This window comes from Protopterus annectens, chromosome 1.part2 (assembly GCF_019279795.1).
Source record: "Protopterus annectens isolate FY-2018-M chromosome 1.part2, PAN1.0, whole genome shotgun sequence".
In the NCBI taxonomy this organism is placed as follows: Eukaryota; Metazoa; Chordata; order Ceratodontiformes; family Protopteridae; genus Protopterus; species Protopterus annectens.
In genome coordinates, this window is record NC_056727.1 from 955,124,181 (window position 1) to 955,151,787 (window position 27,607).

Consider the following 27,607-nt stretch of genomic DNA (forward strand, 5'->3'; position numbering starts at 1 on the left):
AATCCTGCAAGCTCTAGGGTTCATGGCTTCCTACATTCTTCTAATTCCATATGCCAGCCTGCATATGAGGAAACTTCAGTGATACTTAAAAAGTCTTTGGTGTCAACATTCTCAGGACCTGGAAATGATTATACGTATGATACCTTGTCTAAGGAAAGATTTTCTTTGGTGGGCAGCAGCATGCAATCACAACAAGGGACTTCCCTTTTCATGACCCCACGTCACCCACACCCTAACCACAGATGCATCAGACTATGCCTGGGATGCACACCTGGATGGCGGGTGCATTCAGGGCCACTGGAGCCCAAATCAAATGCATCTCCACATCAACTAAAAAGAGATGCTAGCTGTTCAGCACATTCTGACAGCTTTCAGACCCCTTCTCTCTCCCGGGCCTCTACTAATTAAAACAGACAACACCACTGTGATGTGATACATGAACACGCAGGGAGGAACCCACTCTTATCCACTCTGCAGGCTAGCCATGACCCTTTGGCAAACGGCTTCAGCCATGCAAATTCAACTGCTAGCACAACTTCTGCCAGGCGACCAAAACTCTCTGGCAGACAGCTTAAGCAGAAATCTCCTACACCCACGCGAATGGCAGTTAAATTACAACACCTTCAGACTGGTAACTCAGAAATGGGGTACCCCAAAGTTGGACCTATTTGCCTCACATGACAACCACCAGCTCAGCAAATTCTGCACCAGGGAACCTCACAGCAAGGCCTGGAAAATGTATGCCCTGTCCTTCCAGTGGGTAAACCTCTCGATCTATGCATTCCCCCATTTACCTCTTCTTGCAAGGATATTACTCTAAATAAGGGAGGAAGAACCACGGCCAATCCTGATTGCCCCAGACTTGCCACGCCAACACTGGTACCCACTAGTGCACACTCTGTCACCATTGCCTCCATGGCATCTCCCTTAGATTCCAACTCTCCTGACCCAGCAGAAAGGAGAGTTCTTACATCCACAATTGCAGACCCTGAACCTAGAAGCATAGGCTTATTCCTTGACCTCTCCTCCAGTGGCCAGCCTAAGCAAGCAAGTCCTGGACGTTATACGTGAAGCCAGACGTCCCAACACTAGAAAATCCTGTGCTGACAAGTGGAAAAGGTATTGCTCCTGGATCCAGGCTAAAGGAGCTGAACCAGCACAGCCCTCCTTACCTCTCATCCTGGATTACCTAGCAGACCTCCTTCCCAGGGGCCTATCCTTCTCTTCTATTAAAATTCATGCCTCTGCCATCTCTGCTCATTACAGCACAGAGCCACCTCTCTTTTCACACACCCCCATCAAGCAGTTCCTTAGAGGGGCTAACAACTTAAGGCCGCCCAGAAGAGCCCCTTCTCCTGCTTGGGACCTTAACTTTGTGTTGGAAAAGCTCACGCTGTCCCCCTTTGAGCCTGCAGCTTCAGCAGAGTTAAAATTCCTCTCTTAGCCAGCAGCAAATCTGTTTTCCATCACTTCAGCTAGAAGCGTGTCTGAGCTACAAGCACTCATGGCTGTGAAACCCTTCATAATTTTTCATGCTGACAGGGTCTCTCAGGACTAACCCAACTTTCATGCCAAAAGTGGTGTCCAGTGTGGCTCTCAACCAATCTGTTCATTTGCCCACCTTTTTCCCTAAACCTCAAAATAAGAGGGAAAGGATCCTACACTCTTTGGATGTGCACAGACCGCTCAGATTCTACCTGGATAGGACTAAGCCCTTTAGGAAAATTGACCAATTACTAGTCAGCTTTGCAGCAGGGGCAGATGGCAAGGCCATATCAAAACAAACCATTTCCAAATGGATAGCACACTGCATCCATTTCTGTTACAAACACCATGGGAAACCACCACCAAAGGGGGTCAGAACACATTCCACTAGGGCAACTTCCACCTCTGCAGCTCTTCTCATAGGGGTCCCTACCAGGGACATCCTGGAGGCTGCAACTTGGAGTTCTGTTCATACCTTCACCAAGCATTACCACCTGCCTATCTTTTTCAAATCCAGGACAGGCTTTGCAACCGCAGTCCTGCAGAACATACTAGCCAGCCCAAACTCTTCTTGACTGCCTCCATCCGTTACTTCAGCTTTGGGAATGACTGCAACAGCGAAACACGAAGAATGTAGTACAGTTGTGTACACTTATAAATGTAGATGTTCGAGTGTATTCACTGTTGCAGTCTTGGTTTCCCACCCTCCATCCCCCTGATCTCTCTCTCTCTCTCTCTCTCTCTTCCTCACTATTTACAGCGCATTTTGGTATTTACTTTCTACTGGTGGTGTTATTCCACCATAACCTAGCTCCCTATTTGGGGGCTCCTGACATTTGTGGCAAGAAAAACTGATGTAATGGCGTTGGCTGCCTGTTTTTATACCACTGAAGACCTGACGTCAGTCCTGGAGTGACAGCAACCGACGCAGAAATACTAAGCCTCTGGTATTCTGGCCAACTGAGGGCTACCCCTATCAGGATAACCCAAGTGTGAAGACTGCAACAGTGAATACTTTCGAACATCTACATTTATGGTAAGTGTACACAGCTGTACTTTCTGTGACTACATGGGCTGATGGCTTCACCAGTAATATTGGATGTCCTTCAAGAATGCAACTGCAGTCCTGACATATGGGTTGTCCTGCCTCAGGCAGCCCTTCGGTCGGCCGGATTCCAAAGTCTGGGTCCGGCGTCGGCTGTTGTCAGCTCTTCCCCGACGTCAGAGCAGCTGGGGTGTAAAAGCAACAGCCGATGCCATCTTCTTCAGTCTTTCTTGCCGTGCGGTGCCCGAAGCAGAAGCAGTTCGCAAGTGCCGGTCGGCCAGCTCCTGTGTTTTCAGATACCGAAGTCATCAAAAAGCTAAGTACCCCGTTGGGGAACCTTTTCTTGCCTCAGCCGATGTCAGACAAAACTGAAAAAGTTAATAATTGTTTGTCTTGTGGTAAACAAATACCTCATAAGGACTTCCATTCTTACTGTCTTCCCTGCCTCGGCCCAGACCACGACGTCTCGGCCTGTGCTTGCTTCAACAAGCGCACACTTAGGCGCCGGGCAGAATTTGCTGAAGACTTTTTTGGGGAAAATTACTCCTATATCATGCCGTCTGAACTTCCGACAGCACACGTTTCCAAATAACGGAAGGACCGGGACCGACCTTCGCGGCCCGCGACTTCCACCGACACCACGCCTAAGCCTACCGCGAGTGCATCGGTCTCTTCGGAGGTGGTAATTCAACCACTCCAGGCCGACGACACCGCTTTACCGCACACTTCGGTCCCGGAGGCTTCCCTGGTGCCGGTTGTGGTTTTTCCTCCTGAAACTGAAGCCCAAGATTTGCCTGACACCATACCGGTGGACAAAGTTACTCCAGCACGTGGGGCAGCTAGGCCTCCTGTGTCTATGTCCATCAAGGCCTACACACGTGCTAAGGCTGCCAGCCAGGCTAAGTCTCACCCTCCTAAATCTTTTTCACAGACTCCCACCTCGGATAAACAGATTATGTCTTTAGCTGCAGATCTAATTTCTTTAATCAGGGGCTCTCAGGCTCATCTAGACAGAGGTTCTCAGCCGCCTTCAGACAAAAGGCCTAGGGTTGAGCAGACAGATACCCTTTCTTCAGATGAAGCCTCTGGTGAGTCAGGCCTTTCAGATTCCTAGGAAGAACCCTTCCCGGACTACGAGGATTCTGATGCAGATGAATCCATTCCCTCTGCCTCTCCTCCTGAGGATATTTCTTTCAGGGAAATTCTACACTCCATGAGAGAGCATTTTCAGTGGCAGGGCCAGGATTTCTCGGACTCCAGGAAAAGGCTTCGAACCTTCCTTAAGTTACCCCAGCACAGGCCTTTAGCTATTCCCCCAGTGTTAGATGTATTGGATGATGTGTACTCAGACTCTAGTACTTCTCCTGATTCTCTCCCTCCTGCTCCTGTCAAGCCTGACAGATATTACAGGGTTCCTGAAACTCATAAGCATCTCTTTAAGGCCCACTCTGTTGATCTAGAAACTATTTCTCTGGGGCCCAAAGGAGTGGCCACCACGACTAAGAATCCCTTGCCCGCAGACAGGGAAGCTAAGTCCCTGGAGAGGTGGGGTAAGAAAGTTTATACCTCTACCACCCTTGCCATGAGGGCTCTTAACTATCTGTTTCATATGTTTCAGTATCAGGATTTTCTGATGGATGATTTGCAGAAAAAGTTAGCCTCTCCTGAGCCTTTAGATAGAAAGGCTTTGCAGGATTTGGTTCATAATACTCAGCAGGTTAGCAATCATTTTCTTCAATGTGGTTATGATGCATTGGAAGCTTCATGTAGGGCAGCTATGACAGGGGCTGTCATACGTAGACATGCTTGGTTGAAAGAACAGACATTGCCAGATCATGTTAAAGTAAAGCTTCTAGATGCACCTCTGGAAAAAGACAAGCTATTTGGTGCTAATGCACAGGGTGTGTTGAAATCAATTGAGGAAAAGGCTAAATCAGTACAAACAGTCAAAGATTTCCTCCAGGTTCAGCCACCAAGGTTCAGTAGGAATTCACCTTCGAAGAATTGGTCCTTTCCAGACACTGACAAGTTCCAAAGGGGAAAAAACAGGCGTGCTCGAGGTAGAGGGCAATACCGAGGCTCCTACAGGGGCCGCCAATGGCAACCAACTAATCAGAGAAGTGGCGCAGGGACTTCTACTGCTCCACAGGGACAATCACAATGACTTGACTTTGACACCGCCGACCAAGGCTCAAAGAGAAGCTCCTTTAGGCGGAAAGTTATCCTTATTTTCAAAAAATTGGCACGTTTTTACAAAGGACGGATGGATTTTGAACGTAATAGACAAAGGTTACAAGTTCCACTTCCATACTTACCAACAAGACAAGGCATGACAAACCTGCCACACAATCAAAGGGCAGAGGCACTCATACAAGTTTCAAAGCTGCTACAAATCAAAGCAATAGAAAAGGTTCCTCCTCAGGAACAAGGCCAGGGATTCTACTCAAGACTGTTCCTTGTTCCAAGAAAAGAAAAGCAATGGAGACCTATACTGGACTTGTCCGCTCTAAACACTTTTCTCATAGTGCCAAAATTCAAAATGCTGACATTACAGCAACTTCTTCCCATTCTGGGCAAGGGGTCTTGGCTGGTTACTCTGGACCTCAAGGAGGCATACCTGCATGTCCCAATCAGACACAGCTGCAGAAGATACCTCAGATTTCTTGCAGGGTCAGAGCATTATCAATTCTCAGCATTGCCTTTTGGCTTATCTACTGTACCCAAAGTATTCACAAAATGCCTGGCATCAGTAATTGCACATTGCAGACTTCAGGAGATACAAATATACCCTTATCTGGATAACTGCCTTATACAAGCGGACAGCCAACAAGCCTTGATAAGAAACTTGGATTATGTCATTCACTTACTACAGGCTTTGGGATACACAGTCAACATTCAAAAATCAAGACTACTGCCATCCCAACAAATCATTTTTCTAGGGGCCAAACTGGACACAAATTCACAAATGGCTTTCCTCACAGAAGAAAAACAAGAACAATTACCAGATTACTTCAAAAGCCTAGCAAAGCACACCCAGATGACTGCAAGGAAAATCCTGCAGGCCCTGGGTTTCATGGCATCTTGCATTCTCCTGATTCCACTGGCAGGACTACACATGAGAAAACTACAATGGTACCTAAAAAGCCTATGGTCTCAACACAGCCACAACTTAGAAGCAATTATTCCACTCATTCCATGTCTACAAAAGGAATTTTTGTGGTGGGCACAAGCAAGCCAGCTAAACAAAGGCATGCCCTTCAACAAACCTCAAGCAAGCCAAACCATTACAACAGACGCCTCAGATCATGGATGGGGGGGGCGCACATGAAAGGCAGATGCATTCAAGGGCAATGGACTCCCCAGGAATTGCATCTGCACATCAATCAAAAAGAGATGCTGGCAGTGATTCATGCAATCGAGGCCTTCGGAAAATTTCTTCAACAAGGTCATCTGCTTATAAAGACAGACAACACCACTGTTATGTGGTACATAAACAAGCAGGGAGGCACCCGTTCTTACCCCCTTTGCAGACTAACAATGACTCTTTGGGAAAAGTCCCTGAAACTGAACATACAGTTGCAATCCCAGTTTGTTCCAGGCAAGGACAATATTCTGGCGGACAGTCTAAGCAGAAACATTATGGACCCCCACGAATGGATGTTGCATCCAGACATTTTTTCACAAATAACTCATGCATGGGGAAGGCCGGACATAGACCTCTTTGCCTCACACCACAATCATCATCTGAAAAAGTTCTGCTCAAGGACACACCATCCTCAAGCCTGGAGAATAGATGCTTTCTCCTTCAGCTGGAATTCTCTAACAATCTATGCATTCCCGCCTCTACCATTAATGACCAAGGTGTTACTGAAGATCAAAGCAGAACAACCGAAAGGCATTTTGATAGCTCCAGACTGGCCAAGACAGCACTGGTACCCATTACTAAGGAGCATAACTCGCACCAAACCGTGGCCCCTGCCTCTATGGCCTCTGCTTATAACTCAGCACAATTACAGGACTGTTCATCCAAACCTGCAAACATTGCAACTGACAGCTTGGAGGGTTGCATGACTTCTACCCATATTTCTCACTCCAAAAAAGTTCAAGAGATCCTACTGGAAGCACTCAGGCCTTCCACCAGAAAAACTTATTTAGCCAAATGGAAGAGGTTCAACATCTGGAATACCAACAAGGGCCAGGATGCATCAGTAATGAACATCCCACAGATTCTAGAATACTTGGCAGAAATGTTTCACAATGGCCTTTCATATTCTTCCATAAAGATACACGCTTCAGCAATTTCAGCAAAATACAACTGTGATCCACCTGTGTTTTCACATCATTTGCTAAGACAGTTTCTAAGGGGGATAAAGAACATCAAACCTCCAAGAAAACCACCAGTGCCTGCATGGGACCTCAATTTCGTCTTAGAAAAATTAACTCGTCCTCCTTTTGAGCCAGCAGCATCTTCAGAATTGCAATTTCTCTCCTGGAAAACAGTTTTCCTGTTGGCAATTACTTCAGCAAGAAGAGTCTCGGAGATACAGGCCCTTATGGCAGTACCTCCATTTCTCATCTTTCATCAGGACAGAGTCTCTTTAAGAACCAATCCTTCATTCATGCCAAAAGTGATATCCAGGGTTTCTCTAAATCAAGCAATTCACCTGCCTACTTTCTTTCCCAATCCTCAAAATAAAGGAGAAAAGCTTCTGCACATTTTGGACATACACAGACAATTGTGCTATTACTTGGATAGAACAAAGGCCATTAGAAAGTCTGACCAACTATTTGTAGCTTACACTCCTGGAGTACAAGGGAAGGCAATTTCCAAACAAACAATTTCAAAATGGATTGGAAACTGCATCAGATTCTGCTACTCTTTCCATGGAAAAGGTGTGCCAGCCAATATCAGGCCACACTCCACCAGAGCTGCAGCCACCTCCACAGCCTTTTTAAGAGGGGTGGCTACAAAGGACATTCTAGAAGCTGCTACATGGAGCTCCGTGCATACATTTTCCAAGCATTACAACCTGCCTTTATATTCCAAATCCCGAGCAGGCTTTGCTTTTGCAGTCCTGCAGGGCATTTTAGCTACACCATCATTATCTTAGATCCTACCACCCCCAGCTTGCCTATGGTATTCAACCCATATGTCAGGACTGCAGTTGCATTCTTGAAGGACATAGTACAGTTTTGTACCTACCATAAATGTAGATGTCCGATAGATATGCAACTGCAGTCAGGTTTTCCCTCCCTCCTACCCCTCTGTAATTATCTTTTTGGGTCCACTCCCCCCCCCCCCCTTTCATATTAGCTGGGGATAGTATTTATGGTGTATCTGTTTATTACTGTTGTGCATGTCTGGAATTTTATCCATTCTCTAAATTTAGCCTTCCTTGGAGGGTACCTGGCATCTGGGGCAAGAATCACTGAAGAAGATGGTGTCGGCTGTTGCTTTTATACCCCAGCCGCTCTGATGTTGGGGAAGAGGCGACAACAGCCAACGCTGGCCCAGACTTTGGAATCCGGCCGACCGAAGGGCTGCCTGAGGCAGGACAACCCATATGTCAGGACTGCAGTTGCATATCTATCGGACATCTACATTTATGGTAGGTACAAAACTGTACTTTCCCCTTGCCAGATATCCCATAAGAGTTCTTCAATGAACCCTGTCTGTATACTGGTCCCAGCATTTGCATTCTCTTCATGCTTAGGTTTATCTGATGCCCGTTTGCAGGCTTCACATCACATGGTGTTTGACCTCAACAGATCTACTGGAACATTGCCCCTTTTCTCCACAGCCCCAAAACCACAGTAACCACAGATACTTCCCTCTTGGGGAGGGGGTGGCATTTCGTAGGGAAGATGATCTGAGGTTCTTGGTTGTGCATGGAGGTCAGTCTCCCATCAATGTCTTGGAGATGAGAGCAGTTCTAGCATTGCAGGCTTTCCAGGATACTTACCCAAGCCTTCTGTGGTGTCCATTCTGATGGACAACATGGCAGTAGTCTGGTATATCAGCAAGCAGGGTGGAACCTGCTCATATCCCTTATGCTTAGCTGCCCTGAGAGTGTGGCATTGGGTGGTGTCTTACCCTTGCTTTCTCATAACAATGCATATCCTGGGTATTTCCAATGTGTAAGTGGATAAATTGAGCAGATTTATTCTTATGTCCAACAAGTGGTCCCTAATCAAGCAGTGGCAAATCAAATCTTCAGCCACTGGAATCAACCATGCTACAAGTTTTTGCTTTCTACCTAAACAAATGCATCAGTGACTTTCTCCAGATCCCTCCACAGGAACAGTCACCAAGGGATGATTTAGTCCACAGTTGGCCCCTACATCGTCTACATGCTTCCCCCTTTCCTCTAATAACAAAGTTTATTTAGAAAGCAAGAAGGTGCAAAGCCAAGGTAATCCTTATTACTCCTTTTTGCCCCTGGCAAGTTTGGTTTGTGGTCCAAATCTTCTGACTCGCCCATCTGGGCAGCTGCTCCTGGGCCCAGATACTACACTGAAGCTAACCACATGATTCCTCCAGTTTTAATGGTGGCCCAGAGATGCCATACTACAGGTGGTACATATTTTGTCAACATCACAAAAATCTAGTAACAGGAAAGTTTACCTCACCTCCGCAAGTAGAAGATATTTTCAAACTGGGAAGCCTCTAAAGGGATTGATACTTTTTCAGCTCCTCTCCCTTGTATTCTAGACTTCTTGTTGGATCTTTTCCAAAAAGACACTACCTTTTCAACAGTCAAGGTTCAATTAGCGGCTATTTCCAATTTCTGTATTGAATGCAATCAGACTGTTATAGCTTCACTGAAGATTTCAAAGTCCTTTCTGAAAGGAACCTTTCCTATTGCACCCTCCTGTCAGGGATCCAGTCCCTCTATGGTACATAACTATCATGCTTCAAGGGTTAAAATCTCCCTTGTAACACACAGCAACAGCAGATTTAAAGTATCTTTCTTCAAAGACCATTTTCCTGGTGGCCATCACCTTTTTTTAACACCCTTTATTGAATTATCACTTGTGACATAGGCGAGTTTACATTCATATAAGAGTAATCAAATTGTATTGTCATAACAAACATTATACTTTACAGATATTGCTATATATCATATAACCTAACCAATGTTACATAAATTATTCAATTTTTGCTTTTTTTTTTTTATTTAAATAAAAAACATCTTTATTAAACTATCACTTATTACATAGGCAATCATTTATTTATATAAATGAAAATAAACCACACCAACACAATCCTAGTCAAAAGCATTTTGCATCACAAACTATACCAGCACACTCCCAGTTGCAAACATTATACATCACTTATAATCCACCTAATCTTTCTCACTCAAACATTACATAGCTAGCTTAAGTCCTGCTGCCTTTTAGGCCTCATTCCTCTCTTGTATGTATTGTTTCCACAGTTCCCATTTTTCCTATGTAGTTTGCTCCTACTCTTTTCTAAACATCTCAATTCCATTTTTTTTCTCTGTTACTATATTCATTACTTCCAGTATAGTTGGTTTAGATTTTGATTATCATTTTCTAGTAATTGCTTTTTTGGCAGCCGCCATTATTAGACACAGCAAAGCCTTACCATGCCTAGGCAATTCCAATTCTGTGTCATAGCTCAGAAAAATCATCTCACTCATCAGCCCAATCTGCCCACCCAGAGTCTCTGACAGTGCATCCCACAGGGAATCCTTAGTCTGCCAACTCACAAGACTCCCAGAAAAATTGTTCCTAATTACCCCTTTCTTCCTCTTCACACCTTCAGAGATTTTTTTTCTTATGTAGACAGTACATGTTGGAGAATACTTGGGGTATAAAAATATCTATGTAAACATTTCTAGGCAAAAATTCTAAATCTTCTAGATTTTGATGCATATTTGGGAGACATACAGATATCCTCCCATTGTTTCTTTGTGAATTGTTTATCCAATCTCTCTTCACAGTCCTTTCTAACCTCCTGTGATTGATTCTTATATTTATTGTGCAATATTTTATATGCCCTGCTAATTATTCCTTTTTTTTAATGGCAGCTCTTGTTTTAGATTCTGTTAAAAACTCTATCAGTGCTAGTCTTTCAAGTAGGACCCCCCTCCCCATATTTCTTTCTCTTTGCCCATACTCTGATATCAATCCCTGATAGGGAAGCAATCTCTAAGCTGCAGTCGAAATAAATTCTTGGAGTCTTCCCATTCTATCATTGTTCCCTCTCTATTTGCTCCCAGTGCCTTGGTTTTTTTTGCCAGTTTTCTCTATAATCAGTTCTGGCCCCACTCTTGCCTATTGTCTGTATTCCTAATTGCAGTCACCCCTATCAGCATAATCTCCTTTCTCCATTCCCATGTTGGTTTAGTTCTTAGAATACTTTCTGCTACTTTATGGATATAATATTTTGAATGATTATTGTTGTTCTCCTTAAAGGTCTGCATCCAAAATCCCAGTCTCTCCTTGTTTCTTGAGCTGCCCCCGTGTTTCATCATCATCCCTTTCCACTTTGAATTATAGATCTGAAGTAGTTAACTTCATTTGCTCAGCAACCTGTGGGTATCGGATTCGATTCGGATCCGAGCTGGCAGCTTTCCAAGCTAAAAGATCCGAGCTCCAAGCTCCTCTCCCTACCCATAATGCCCTGCCATCTCCCTCTAATCCTCAGATCTCGTTTGCCGCGGCTTCTGTAAGCTTATTAGAACGAGCTCCAATAGTGGTATCGTGAGTTTAGGCTTTTTTTATATATATTTCCTGTCAGAAATTTCTATACTTTGAGCTAGCAGAACAGGCGTCGTCTTAGGTAGACGGCCTGGCTCCGTCTCTGCGATTTTGCGGAACCCTTCAAGGCATCCTTCGCGAACGCCCCTTTTGACAGTTCTACTCTCTTCTGCAAAATCGTCCGTGATACGCTTCTCCAGATCGAGGAAGACATCTGCCGTTGGGATCCGCTTCTCGGCTCCTCAGAGGTCCTACTCCAGGAACCAAAGAGGACAGAAGAAAATTTGGTTCCGGAAGGCTCAACAATCCCATTTCGCTCCGGATCCCTCGTCCTTCAGAGGCAGAGGAGGACAGGGTGGACGCCAGCCCAGGGGCAGAGGGGGTCCGAAGAATTTTGGGTTGAGCGAACCTTTTTCGGATTGACCCAGCAGCCGCTCTGAGGGGTTGCCCGACTGCTTATCTCTGGAGGCAGTCGGGGGCGCTTCTCGGAATACCTAGCAAAATAGGAGTCCATTACGACAGATCGCTGGGTGCTCCGAATCATATCCAGAGGCTATTCAGTTCCTTTCCTATCTCACCCTCCTCGATCAACAAAACTCCCCGATGTTCCACCCGATCAGAGGGAGGCAGCATCATCAGAAATTTGAGGGCTGCTAAGAAAAAGAGCTAACCAGTGTCCCCCCCCCCCCGAACAATCCAGATCAGGCTTTTACTCCAGGTTCTTTTTGGTGCCAAAAAAGACGGGGGACTTACGACCCATTCTCGACTTGTCAACACTGAACCTGTCCATCGCCAAAGAAAAATTCCGGATGGTCACTATTCAATCCATTCTCCCACTTTTGCAGGAGAATGACTGGATGTGCTCAATAGACCTCAAGGATGCGTACTACCACATTCCGATGGACAGACGATCCAGAAGGTTCCTCCGCTTTCGGCTGGGAGCCAGCCATTATCAGTTCAGGGTCCTACCCTTCGGTCTCACCACAGCCCCCAGGGTGTTCACCAAGGTCATGGCAGTTGTAGGGGCCCACCTGAGGCTTTAGGGAATGCAGGTCTTTCCATACCTGGATGACTGGCTCCTAACCGCCCCCACCAGGCATCAACTCTGCTCAGGCAGGGGCTACTTCTTACACCTAGCCTTTCACCTAGGGATCACAATAAACCACCAGAAATCCTCCCTTCAACCTACTCAAATTTTGGAATTCATAGGGGCCAGGATAGACACTACTCAATCCAGAGTCTTTCTGACAGCGGACAGACTTCGCAGTCTAAGCCTTCACATTCTAGACCTCTTACAATCGTCAGCTCCCCCAGCGGAACTAGTCCTGAGGGACCTAGGATCCATGGCAGTGGCCATCAATCTGTCACCCTTCGCTCGCCTGAAGATGAGAATCCTTCAATGGACTTTACAAGTTCAATGGTCCATTCTTTTTCACCCCCTGTCTACACCTATTCCCCTCAGCAGGATTTGCAGGGAGTCGCTTCTTTGGTGGCTACATTCCAGAGATCTTCGAGAAGGCTACCCCTTTGTTATACCCTCTCCCCAAGTCACGGTGACCACAGACCTCGGGTGGGGGGGGCATTGCATTCCAAGACACGTGGACTTTCACAGAGACCTCACTGCATATCAGTGTCCTGGAGATGAGGGCGGTGCTTCTAGCGTTGCAGGCTCTCCATCCCCTTCTCCCTCCAGGAACTATTGCACTTCAAACAGACAACGTGTCGGTAGTTTGGTACATAAACAAACAGGGGGAACCAGATCCTATCCACTTTGCAGGGAGGCAATGAGAGTATGGGAATGGGCGATATCCACCAACCGCTTTCTCATAGCAACGCACATCCCGGGTCGGTCAAACATCTTGGCGGACAGGTTGAGTCGAACGATCCTCTCACCTTACGAGTGGTCTCTGAATCCAGCAGTAGCGAAACAAATCTTCCTCCAATGGGGTCAACCTTCCTGCGATCTCTTCGCCTCGCCTTCGAACACAAAGTGCAGCGAGTTCTTCGCTCTGATTCCCCCATGAGGGGAAGCCCCCAGAGATGCTCTAGTTCATGCTTGGCCATCCGGTCTTCTGTATGCTTATCCTCCTCTTCCATTGATGACAAAATTCTTGCTGAAAGCTCGTCGGTTGGGGAGCCAAGTTATCCTCATATCCCCATTCTGGCCTCGTCAAACCTGGTTCCCTTACCTGTGGTCTCATCTAGTACATCCTCCCTGGATCTTAGATCCCAATCTGGATCTGATCTCTCATCCTTTAGGATTGAAGACCCCTGACCTGGACTACCTCAAGCTCTCAGCTTGGTTGATCAGTTCCCTTAATGGTTAGAACTCCTGGTATATCTTCCTCGGTTAAGGCCATCCTGGTGGCTGCCCATAAACTGTCTACCAGGAAAATCTACAAGAGTAAATGGAAACGTTTCTCTGTCTGGGCGGAGCACAGGAACTTGGACCCCTTCACTGCTCCTATCCCAGCAGTTCCTATCCCAGCAGTTCTAGACTTTCTTTCTCATACCTTTGATCAAGGACCTAGTGCTTCTACTATTAAAGTTCAGTTGGCAGCTATTTTCCACTACCATGTTGGAAACAGTTCAGGGCCCCTAGCGTCCTTCAAGATTTGCAAAACATTCATGAAAGGAACCTTTTTGTTAAGACCCCCTATTAAAGATGCAGTGCCTCCATGGGATCTTACCCTAGTTCTTCAAGATCTGACTGGGCCTCCTTTTGAACCCACGGCTTCAGTCGACTTTAAATATGTATCTTGGAAGACAGCCTTCCTGATTGCCATTACTTCTGCTAGAAGGATATCGGAGCTTCACGCTCTTTGCAGTAAGCCTCCATACATCATCTTTCATAAAGACAGGGTCTCTCTCAGGACTAATCCCTCTTTTCTGCCTAAAGTGGCTTCAGAAGCCAACATCAACCAGTCTATCAATCTACCTGTTTTCTTTCCAAATTTCCAAAACAAAGGAGAATACAGACTTCATTGTCTGGATGTTCACAGACAGTTACGTTTTTACTTAAACAGAACAGCAGATCTTCGAAAATCTGATCAACTTTTTGTTTCCTTTGCAAAATACTGTCTGGGGAAGCCAGTCACTAAAGTAACCTAAGCCATATGGATTTCCCAGTGCATTCTCCTAGCATACAAAAGTTCTGGTCGTCCTGAGCCCCTGAGAGTGTGAGCCCATTCTACCCGATCTATGGCTACTTCTGCTGCTTTCTGGTCAAGGGTTTCTTTGGATGAAATTTGCTCAGCAGCTACTTGGGCTTCCTCTCATACCTTTATTACACACTATAAATTGGATTTAATATTCAGAGGACGTGCATCGTTTGGCTCCGCAGTGCTCCGGAATATCCTTCCATAAGGGCCTCCCAAGTTGCTGGTAGCTGGGGACTCTGTCCCACAGGTTGCTGAGCAAATGAAGTTAACTACTTCAGATAAAGAAGTTATGTACTCACCATAATGTTCCATCTGAGTAGGTAACTTCATTTGTATGCAACCGACCCTCTTTCCATCCCCCGGACCCTTAGTTCGTTATCAAAGGATCAGGATATGTCCTTGCTCAGTTGACATCACTGGAACGTATTTTAATCCTTTCCTAGGTTATAGAATTTCCTATTGCCTTTTTTCTGGCAAACTCGATCTGAGGGTTAGAGGGAGATGGCAGGGCATTATAGGTAGGGGAGGAGCTTGGAGCTCGGATCTTTTAGCTTGGAAAGCTGCCGGCTCGGATCCGAATCAGATCCGATACCCACAGGTTGCAGACAAATGAAGGTGCCTACTCAGATGGAACGTTATGGTGAGTACATAACTTCTTTTTTTTTGCTTGTGCTATGTATAGGAGTCCTAACTTTGTAGCTCTGAAGTACCCCTTCAGATTGGGTAATCCCAATCCAATCATCTTATCCCACCTGACTCGTGCCGTCTTCCCCTCCCAGGTAGTCTTTCAGCTCTTTATTAATTGCTACCCAGAATTTCTCCTCTGGTTGATAAAAATATGCCTGACCTGTGATGAGAATAAAGGGACTAAAAACATTTCAGCTACTTATTTCTTACTATCCATATCCATATAACAAAGTTTCCATTTTCTCAGTTTTTGTACATCTTTTGTTTAATCTCTTCCCACATATCCTTAGCTGCCACACTAGAATCATTTTTAATCCATACTCCTAAGTATTTCGTTTTATAATATCCCTATAAGTATGGGTATTCCTGAACCGGTTTGTGTGTGTGTACACAATTTACCACTATTGCCTTTGTTTTAGCTGCTTTAATTTTTGAATCCCAAAAAGATATGAAACAGTCTCAAAGTACTCCACAACACTGTAATGACTTTTTCTGGTTTTGTCAGGTACAAAATATCATTTGCAAATAAAGCCAACTTTTCTTGACTACCATACCAATTATATTCTTGAATTTCTGAGTCCCTTATTTTCTTTGCCAGTGGTTCTAAATATAATGCAAACAATAAAGGGGAGAGAGGACACCCCTGTCTGGTTCCTCTGCTCAAGCAGAAATTATCAGAAAGGATCCCAGCCACTTTAATTTTCACCTCCGATCCCTCATATATTCTTCTAATCAACCTTATATTTTTTTCAGGAAATGCAGATGCTTCCCTTGCCCCGATCATTAATTCCCAGCTTACTCCGTCAAATGCTTTCACTGCTTCAAGATCCACCAACACCAATGGTGTTTACTTACATTCTGCTTCCCTCTGAATCATCAATGTTTTGTTAATGTTGTTAAATGTTTGCCTCTCCTCCACAAAACCATGTTGATCCATATCTGTCAATTTTGGCATTACTTTTGCTATTTTGTAGTGATTATAAATATAAATACTTTATAATCATGATTTAATTTTGAAATGGGCCTGTATGAAGCTGGATCTGATGGATCCTTACCCTCTTTAGATATTATAGCTACCACTGCTTTCTTCTAGGATGGTGGTACTTCTCCTCCTCTTAAGATATTGTTAAACAAAACCTTCCAGATCTTTATCAGTTTTTTTTCCTCCAGCTTCCAAACTTCCATAGGAATACCATCTATTCCTGGGGCACAGTTTTTATCTCATCTCCTTGTATCCTGTTAGTAATTGAGCCTCATCTACCTCTAACCTTGGTATATTTCATTCTTCCATAAACATTTCCATCTGAATCTTTTCTTGATTTTCATATTGCTATGCTTTATATAAAGAGACTCATAATATTTACAAAATATTTCTAATATCTCTAAAGGATCTGTTGTTGTCTTCTTTGTTATAGGCTCCCTGAGTTTGGCGACAGCCCTTTCTACTGTCTGTTGCCTGAGTTGTTGTGCTAAAAGTTTTTGTGATCTAGTGTTGTTGTCAAAAAACAGTTGCTTGACTGCAGTCTTTCCAAGCTTGTCCATATTTTCAAAGTGATCCCTTATTTTCTGCCTAGCGTTCTGCAGTTGATCCTCTTCTTGTTCTGTGAGATTCCCCCTATTCTGCAATACTTTCACATTTGCCAGTCCCTCTAAATAATTTTGTTACTACTAGCTCCCTTTCTTTTATTTCCACTCTGTTTTTAAACTCTACCTTAATTTTATCCTATTCCCTAGCTACAATTTCAAAAGAAATTTATATCCTCTCTAACAGCTCCTCTATAATCTCCACTACCCATTCCTTAAATTTCTGTCTTTTCAACAGATAGGTGGGAATGCGCCAATGTCTCATTTTTATTTCATTACCCTGTGTTTTTATTTTAGCTATTATTGATGCATGATCTGAAATAGTTATTGGGTGGGTATTAAGACCTTCAGTTAAATGCACATGTTCCTGTGAAATGTAAATTCTTTCTAGCCTAGCCCGTTTTTTTATATCTTGGGGAATAATAGGTAAATTCACTCTGAACTCCTGTTACTGAATTCATATTTTCCATGCCAAATATTTTCACAAATTTCTTCAAAAATACCCTCCTTTGTTATATTTTCTCTTCTGGGCCCTCCCCCAGATGCATCCTCACTGTTGCAAATCAAGTTCCAGTCCTCACCTATAAGTAATATTCCTTGCTGAAAACTGACTAATCTGATGCTGTCAATCTTCACATAATCCTTGACTGTGGGCCCTGTTCTGAGCCTTGGAACCGACTAGACCTTTTATTTCAGCTCACATCTTCCAAACTCTCGAGCTAGGCTTTTACCCATAATGCTCCTCTCAAATTACCTCCGATCTCGTTTGCCTCTTCGTGTGTCGGACATATATGACTGCTCCTGAGCTTTGGCTAACAGTTAAAGTAAGTTTTTTTCCTTAAAAAAATTTTTTTTCTCGTTATAAGTTTCCCTCTTATTTTTAGTGTCCTTTTTCTCTACCCGTTCCTCTCGTTGGCTTAAATGGCGTGCGTGTGTCTCTCCCTCATGCTACTGCTCTGCCATTGGTAGTTCCTTCCCAGTACCATTGGTGATACTTCTTTATACCTCTTCAGGTATTCTCTCATACCATCATTGGTATTTCCTTTTCTTTTTTCCTGTTTAAAAAGAAAAATAAATTTTTATCTGTTCCTTTCTGGCGAGTGTGCGCGTGTGTGTTATTATTATGGCAGATAAATCTGTATCCTCAGCCAAGTCATCTAAGGGCACCTCGGAGTTTAAAAGGTGCCAGAAATGTGAGAGGAAATGCCCAATTTGGGATGGGCATGTGTGTTGTGTATATTACCTAGGTAAAGTTCACCTACAGGAGAAATATTCATTTTGCTTTGGTTTTTCTGCTAGGACACTTGCCAAATGGAAAAACAAGCTTATTCATAAAGGACTGCTAAAAGGTGACTTTGAAGAGGCCATTTCTGGGTCTAAAATGGAAGTCAGTTCATCTTCATCATCCTCTTCTTCTAAGAAGCGACCTTCCTCAAATCCTAGCACTTCAGTACCTCCTAAAAAGGTTTCTGAGCTGGCTTTGGTGTTATTATTTATTTATTTATTTCAGTTTGATGACCGGGGAGGTCCACTGGGCTTGGGGGGGGGGGAGGCTCATTTTCAGTGGAGGCCCGGGGAGAAAAGCTCCACAACACAAAGATTGCTTACATGAATAGTTTCAAAGACGGTTTGCATTACTTTCTTCAGATCTCCAACTCCTTGGGCATTTCAGTAAACCATGAAAAATCAAATCTAACTCCTGTACAGACTTTGGAATTTATAGGAAGTCAGCTGAATACTACAACTCAAATGGCATCATTACCTCTTCGTCACATCACATCATTGAGAAATGCGGTGCAGGCCATACTGTCTTATTTGTCCCTTCCAGAAAAACTAGTGTTATGAGCTCTTGTGTCAGTGTCAGCTGCCATTATTCTACTTCCTCTAACAAGAGTCTTCATGCGAATCCTCCAGTGGACAGTGGTCTATTCTTTGCCAGCCTCCATCTGTTCCAATAAAACTCGCTCCAATTTGCAAACGTCATATTCGCTGGTGGATCCAGTCAGGCGACTTGTTATTTGGCAGGCCATTCTCTCTCTTCCTCCCCCAGTAGCCACAGTGACCACAGATGCTCCCAACGGGGGGGGCATTTCATGGAAAAAGTGGTCCAAGGCCACATGGTCCTTCTCGGAGACTGAGTTGTATATCAATGTCCTAGAGATGAGAGCATTCCTTCTAACGTTACATGCCTTTCAGGATGTTCTCCCCCTATGGACTATTGCATACTATCACATCAAAATAGACAGGCATTCCAGGAGACATTGGTGCTTTTGGCTGGAAGCCAATCACTTCCAGTTCAGAGCATTGCCCTTTGGACTCACCACAGCCCCCTCAGGGTATGCACCAAATGTGTGGCAGTTGTGGCAGCCCACTTGAGACTCATCCCCCTATGGACTAATGTAAGGAATAATTCATAACAGACAACAGGCAGTGCTCTGGCAAAACAACTTATCCAACCTCCTACCCATTACCCTTGGAGTCCCCCAAAGCTCAATACTTGGCCCCCTTCTGTTTTCTATTTTTATTAATGATTTACATACCAGTATTTCCTCTGCAACCTGTATACAATATGCTGATGATTCTACTTTGATTTGTTCTGCCTCATCCCCCTCTGAACTGCACTCTATCACCCAGCACACTTTCCAAAACATTGAAACATGGTTCCTAAAATGATGCTTAATCTTAAACCCCAAGAAAACCAAACTGTTACTTTTCTCCCCCACCTGTAAATCCTCACCGCTCAACTTCTCTGTCTTGTCTAGTAATGGCACCAACATATCACCTGACCCTATCACCAGGCTCCTTGGAATAGAGATAACAACCTATGCTTTGATTCTCACATTAACAACACTATAAAATTAGTTAACAGAAAACTAGGCTCCCTGTTTAGAATTAAACCATTTCTTATACCACTTGCCAGAACTTCCATTGCCCATTCCCATCTGATTTCTACCCTCCTTTACGCCTCCCCTATTTACACATATTTGTCCAAAACTAACCTCACCAAACTGGCTGTCGCCTACAACAGTATTGCCAGATTTGCCTTTGGCTCCACCTTTAGAACTCACCACTGCTTAAACTTAAAGCAATTGGGATGGCTTGAGCTGCAAAATATGATCTTATTTCACCAGCTCTCCTTAACCCATAAAATCCTCTATAAACCTACCAACACCCCTATACTTACTACCCTTATTACTCCTTATTGCAACCTCAAAAGCCTACGTTCTTCTAACAAACTTTTTATATCAACCTGTAAATCCAACAGATTGGCAGGCAACTCCTTGTTCTCTAACTCAATAGGAAAAGCCTGGATCTCCCTTCCTGCCAACCTCACTGCTATCTCCTCTCTTCCCAGTTTCAAATCCCAACTCAAAACTCACCGGCTCTGCCCCTGTACTAATCCTGACTAGCTTGCAATTTGCTCCTAGTACTCTCATTTATCGTGCATACAAATCTTTACTAAAACCTACTTTTCTGTTATGCTCAATTTGAACACCCTCTATTTGTAATTAATTGCTTATTGTTGCCACTCTAAAAATATGGTAATGCTGCTATTATTTTTCTCTGAGCTATATTTGTAACTCTGTTTATTAATGTTTATTAATATTTTCACTTGGAGCTTTTCTCCCCGGGCCTCTGCTAAAAATGGACATGTATCCAGTTGGACCAGCCCGGTCAACAAATGTAAAATAAAATAGTTATACACAAAGATAACGTGTCAGTAGTCTGGTACATCAACAAGCAAGGAGAGAGACATTCCTACCCATTGTGCAGAGAGGCCATGATGGTCTGGGAATGGGCAATCTCTTCAGACTGCTTTCTAATTGCAGTGCACATACCAGGGAAAACCAACGCACTGGTAGACAGACTCAGCAGTTGCATTCTGATTCCTCATGAGTGGTTCCTCAATCAAACAGTAGCAAATATGATTTTCAGTCACTGGGGGCAACCTTGCTGCAACCTTTTTGCCTCTCCCCCCTCAACAGGTGCAGCAAATACTTTGCTTTGATCCCCACTCAGGAGGAGTCATCGAGGGATGCTCTGATTCATGGTTGGCACTGGGTCTCCTGTATGCCCACCCCCCCCCCCCCTTCCACTGATCCTGAAGTTCCTACAGAAAGCAAGCAGGATGAATGAATCAGGCATCCTCATTGCCCCCTTCTGGTCTCGACAGGTATGGTTCCCTTCCTCTGGTCTCATTTGAAATATCCTCTATGGATACTGGAGCCCACTCAGGATCTCTTATCTCATCCATCAGAAATTCAACATCCCAGTCTCCACACCCTCAAGCTGACTGCATGGTTTCTCCATTTCCAGTGATGGTAAGACAGTCAAGGCTCACTTCCCCAGCTTGTGACATTATCTTGGTCTCCCACAAGGCCTCCACCAAGAAAGTCTACAGAAACAAATGGAAAAGATTCTCTATATGGGCTTCCAAGCTGAATATTGACCCTTGTTCAGCTTCTACTTCAGCCATTCTTCTTTTTTTCACTACTATTTTTAAGGAAGGGACTAGTTTTTCTGCCATTAATCTTCAGTTAGCAGTCATATCCAGCTTCCATGCTGGACATGAATCATTTTCTCTGGCAACTTCCAGATTATGTAAAGCTTTCATGAAGGGAATTTTTTTTCTTAGATCTCCAATAAAGGATCCCTTTCCTCCTTGGGATCTCACTGTCTTTCAGGTGTTAACTCTGAAACCCTTTGAACCAGTGAACAAATGCAATATGAAGTGTCTTTTCACAGAAAACAAACTTTTTAGTAGCTATCACTTAAGCAAAAAGAATTTCTGATCTCCAGGCCTTATCAGCTAGGCCTCCTTACAATATTTTCCATAAGGATAGGGTGTCTTTACGAAAAAAACCTTCTTTTCTGCCTAAAGTGGCCACAGACACTAACATTAACCAGTCCATACAGTTGCCAGTTTCTTTCCAAGCTTTAATAATAAGGGTGAATATATGCTGCACCTTCTTGATGTTCATAGACAACTACATTTTTATCTTCACAGAAGAAAACTGTAAGGAAGTCTGATCAGTTGTTTATATCCTTTTCCGTTAACAGGTTGTGTCAAGCAGTGTCCAAAATTACTTTGGCCAAATGGATTGCTGATTGTATTTCGCTGATTTATTCTCAAAAAGGTCTGGGGTGTTACACATTGCAAATTAGACATCGTCTTCAGAAGCAGAGCTTCGTTTGGTTCAACTGTGCTCCGGCATGTCCTTCTTGAAGGCCTCCCGAGAGTTACGTAGCTGGGGGCTCTGACCCATTCCTGAGGAAGAATGAAAAGGACATCGTCAGATTTAGAAGTTATATGCTTATAATAACTTGGCATCTGTGTTGCCCATTTTCATTCTTCCTCACTTTCCCTCCCAGCCATCCCCTGGCTCCTAGAAGGGTCTTTGGATGAATTTGGAACTGTCATGTTCCTGGTTTGAGCCTCAATCTTTCCCTTGTGTCTGTTATGTCTCTCTAATACAGTGGGCAGTAGGGCAATAAACTCGATCTGAGAAGTTGGGGATAGACTAAAGCATTACGGGTAGAGGGAGGAGCTCGAGATTTGGATCAGCAGTCTTGTATTTGTGGTCGAATAGGATTTAAGGATTGGATCATAGACCTATTCATGAGGAAGAATGAAAATGGACAACACAGGTGGCAAGTTATGGTAAGTACATAACTTTCAAATCTCACTTCTTTCAGAAATGGCCAGGGGTAATTACCACAGGTTTCCGCACAGACTGGATCTACCTCGCACAAAAAAGCAGGAGTATGTGATACACTCCAGCATAAGTCATTTTCAGTTGACTGCCTCGATGATAAGGTCCTAATTCCTTTTAGGCACCTGTTTACTGAGGACGTGCATCAGGTTCTAATGGTGGCAAGAATGACTGCTACTAGACAAATGGAAAAGGTTTTCTAGTTGATGCCAACAATATAACATGCTCCCATTCAGGGCTAGATGTTCTGTAGTTTTACATTTGTGTGAGTTACTGTCCCATGGCCTTTCTTATCAAGGTTCATTCATTGGCCATTTCAGCATGTCTGCCCATAGATCCATCTCTTTCAATGCAGTCTCATGTCAAAATGCTCTTGAAAGAGGTTTTGCGTAAGAGACTGCTAAGTAAAACAGTGGACCCTACATGGGATCTTAATTTTCTGTTAGAGAAGCTCATACTTGCTCCATTTGAAATAGCTAATCTGTCTCATTTGAAGTTCTTAACATGGAAAACAGTTGTATTGATTCCACTGACCTCTGCAAGAAGGGTTTTTGAGATGCAAGCTTGTATGGTGAGTCAACCCTATCTAATTTTCCATAGGGCAAGGTTTCTTTGAGAATGAATCCTACTTTTATGCCTAAAGCGGTATCTAAGTTTCCTTTAAGCCAAACTATCCGTCTCCCTCTTTTCTTTACTGAATTGAAAAATGAGGGAGAAAGGATATTCCATACCTTGGATGTCCACAAACGGCTCTGGTACTATCTTGACAGAACTAAATCTCTCAGTTCAAGTGTTTATTTCTAGTGAAGGTAAGAAGAAAAGAAAACCTGTGTCAAAAGACTATTTCCAAATGACTATCTAAGGTTATTACCTTTTGTTATACTCATCGTAACAAATCTATTTCAGGCAGGGCCAAGGCCCGTCTCTTCAGGGCCTTGGCATTATCTGTGGCTTTTTGGAAAGGGTTGGATTCTAGAAATATTCTAGAAGCTGCTACTTGATCCTCTGTCCATACTTTTTCAAAGCACTATAAGCTTGATTCCTTCTTTAGGTGCAGATCAAGCTTTGCTTGGACCATTCTGCTTCGATCTCTCAAATGTAGTTAACTAAGGTAATCTTCGCATATAGCTAAGGCTACTTACAGCAGTAATCAATTTGAAGAACATAATACAGTTATGTAAGTAAACGTACCATAACAGTAGATGTTTGGTTACTGCTGCAATAGTCGCTCCCTCCCTCCATCCCCCATTTTTTTGCTGTGTTTTGTATGGCAGGTTGTAAATATGTGTTTTATTGTGCCTAGCATAACCTTTTCAGGTGTCAGCCTTCCCTCTTTCTGCTTGGCAGGAAAGCTCTGAAGGGCTTTGTGCCCAAACATGTCTTGGCCATCCATTGTCTTTGGCAGTGTATAACTCATAGCTAAGGTTGCTGCAGCGGTGATCATTGGAACATCTGCTTTTATGATAAGTTCACTTTACACAACTGTGCTTTGTGAGGGCTTCTCTTTTTAAGTGGTACCTTGTAAAGAGTAATAGATTCAGTATTTCCACTGTCCTGAAAGGTAAGTTAGTTACATATTCCTTTAACTCTTAGCAGTTGCAGTGCCCTTATTTTGCTGTAAAGAAGTGTGGTTTTCATGTGCATGTGTTCTTTGTATATTTTTTGTGTGATTTCTGATATTGATGTTTGTGTAACTACCTGAATGCACTGATTTTATTAAAAACAATCCATGAAGTTTTCAGCAGTTAAACAACATAATTTACATTTGCTTGTAATTGTATATAAGAACAATTTTAAAAATTTTCTCTCTTTGTTTTTTTTTTTTTTTTTGCCATCATTTTTTTCTCTCCTAACTCTGTTTGGATATAGTTCTTCCTGGGCAATCAGGTACAGTTGTGCCTTGTGATATCAGCATCCATTATAGATTTGCACATATATGATCATCCATAATATATTAGTCATTTTATTTGTAAATCTAACATCTTTGCTTCTGGTGTTGTGGGTATCTGTGATTCAGTTTTAGTATTTTGGCTAATCAGTGTGGTAATGAACACAAACATGTTAACCCTTTCTGAACTATCAGTATTAAAAAAAAACAATGAGATGCCTACCTCCTAGAAATTGCTCAGAAAATAAAGACTTGTTGGCCTCTGTCAGACCTCTGACAAGTATCTGCAGATGTTAGATTGAACATGAGTAGAAGGCTTCATTTCATTTGCATGTCTGTTTACTAGAGCATATTCTCCTGTTACATTATTCAGATTGGTGGGCTGTGTGCAGTGTAAGATACTTGTGTGGATAGTAGTATGCTATGCACTGCCTTGAGTATTGTATATATTTAATGTATAGTCTGCTTATTTTAAATCAGTGTAAACAGTGGCCCCACCAAAGTCAAACAAACCTGCAAGTCACCTTATGATTGGTTGTGCCATTTTTCATTAACTATGGAATACTTACAGAGGCTTTCTGCTGTATGTATGCATTTTTGTTTTACTGGCTGTTTAAAACATACCAGCTTGGAAAAGGCATACACAGTTGGAGAACAGGAACAAAGCATTTTATACAGTATTTACAACTATTTTGGCATTATGGGGAAAGACAGAGGACAACAGTCTATGCTTTAAAAAATGAAAGGGTTAACATAGGTGGACATAATGATTTTTCCATATGATGTTTTGTAAAATTACTACTGCATAATTATCTGTAACACATGAAAATTGAGCATAGAATTATTTGATAATTACAGGGCCGAGGTCTTTGTGCTCTTGGGTATAGAATAGCAGCATGGCAACTTGAATGGTTATGATGATTTTATTAAGAATTTTTAAAAATATTTTATAGGCAGCTAGATTGTTTAGCCTAAAATGGGTAAAGGCATTTGCAAAGCACGTTCTGTTATAATCTAGTGCATGAAAATCATTCACTTTTCAGTGTCATTTCACCTGAGGTTAAACATCACAATTTGTGCTCTTAACTGAAGGTTACTTAATGCTATTTGTGTGTGTAGCAGGTGTATAAACAGAAAGCAGTTAACTATTAAGAAATCTTCTGGCGCATCCATTCTACGGCTCAGAGGCACTAGAATTCCACAGCAACTATAGCTTTAAGTCTGACAGCACCATGCATGATTGCATTTTGCACATTTGTATAACACTGTTTTTTTTTTTATATAATTTTGTCAGTAGTGTCTGCATGTTGTCCCTTCTTGAAGGGTTTTTTTGTCACCATAATCTCTCCTTACTCACTAAAACAGTTGAAACAGGCTAAGAAGTCCTTGGCATACACTTGCATAACACACAGTCATGCCAAAATATTGCATGAAGTAAAATCCATCACTTTTTTTTAAAGTGTTTTACTTTTGCAAAGCACATTGTGAATATTTGCTGTGTGTGGCAACCTACCCTTATAGTCACATTAAAGGTCTGAATTTCAGGATTTAAATCATTAGCAAGGCAATTGCTAGGAAACATGTATTTGTGTCAGAGAACCGGTCATTTGAGTTAAAATGGATTTTGGTGAGCATTGGTGTCTGAAAAGTCGCTTCACTGTGTGTGCATGCATAACTTTACTTATCTGTTTTAAGTATAAAAAACTCACTGTTAGTTAACAGTGAGAGTGTGCTGATTCTTGGAGATTTTTGATGACAGGTGGCCTTGAAAGTAAAGATTGAATAATCAAAAGTTATAGACTGAATGATTGTTACTTATGGTCCCTTTCCCATTTAGTATTGAATGTGTCTCCATTAGAGCACTGCTTATTGAGACAGCAGCACCGGGATTTGTGCCATTGAATCCTGAGTTCTGAAGGTAGAATTCACCTAAACAGTTAATGGAGTTGGAAGAAAACACTCTGCAGGGGTGCCTCATGCTGTATTCTACACACCACCTTCTTTTTTCATAATCAAAGGTAGTATCTGAAAAAAGGGTACTGCTGCATTTGGTAAATTCCATTTTCAGACTTCTTCATTTGACTGTGTATGCCTCAGTGTTAACTGCTTTGGTTTAAGTCTGGAGATTCTGCTGCTTTCATTCTTTCATTCACCACAGAAAATGTTTTGTAAATTAGTAAAAAAAAAAAAAAAAAAATTATTTTAGTTTTCCTTTCTGAGCTATTCTACATCAGTATATCCCAGTCAATGTATACTTGCATGATGTTAGTGTAATATTCTCTGGATGGTACATCCTCATTCTGTCACTACTTTGGTAGTGAAATAATGTTGTTAGACTGAATTATTATGCACACGCTAATGTAAGCTGTATTCAGGGTGGTCCTTAACACACAGTGATAGCAGACCTATGCTTGTTGGGTATAGCTAGAATGAAGAGGATTAGGTTTAGACAGCTAATCGTGTCAGATGAAGCATTGTAATGCTGCTGTTGAGAAGTACATGCTGAATATAAGTTGCATATCCTAACCCAGAATGAAGTTATATGAAGTAGTTTGTATTTGTCATGTAGGCGTAGACACCCAGAGTCCGCTGTAGAAATATGCAAGGGTACACTGACATTCAGCTGCTATTACTATATACAGGATTGCAATTTTACTGCAGCAGTAATGAAGAGATGGCATTGATTCTGTTTTGGGAAAGAATGCAGCTTTTGTAAATGTATCAGTATTAGTCATATAATGTAAAAATCACTTTGTACTGTTTGCAGAAATACTAACCAGTGAAAATGTATTGACTGCCAAGGCAAAATAAGGAACTTACATGAAACTGAGCCCTGAATTGTTTGAAGTAATTAAGTATTTGTTGTTTGAAAGTCACACAGCTGAATGGCACAGAAGTTGCTGAAACGTAATGAGAAGTCATGATGCAGTTAAACTGGAAAAGGCTGTAGTAGACTTTACCTAGCTGAACAAAGCAAATAAATACAAGGACAATGAAGACAGAATGTAGGAGAACATTGAGAAGTGGTGGGGATTGGGCTTTGTCTTTAAAAACAAGGGATATGATACTTGAATAGTGTATAAGAGCAGAAGTGAAGGTTGTAGATGGAAGGGGAGAAAGGCTGTCACTTTGTATACGTTGCTTAACTTTCATATCATAGTAATACCAAAGTGAGGAAGGTCTCCAGTGGTTTCTAGAGGTAATTAGGCATTTTAGAGTACTATTTTCATTGCTTATATTTCAACTTTGCTTATAATACTAGATAGAAAACTTGGATGTTTGCATTACTTAGAAAAAAAACATCACAGGAAGTAAG

At 42.7% G+C, this 27,607-nt stretch overlaps 1 protein-coding gene across 1 annotated transcript in view; it reads left to right on the top strand.

Moving 5' to 3' along the window:
* The window catches only part of LOC122792184 (microtubule-actin cross-linking factor 1-like), a gene marked incomplete in the record, with an annotated part of 3,579,694 nt that overhangs the window by 3,350,121 nt on the left and 201,966 nt on the right, over positions 1-27,607 (top strand). The window contains 1 exon segment of the mRNA XM_044059907.1: positions 24,273-24,290. Within this exon segment, the coding sequence (XP_043915842.1) occupies positions 24,273-24,290 (18 nt within the window).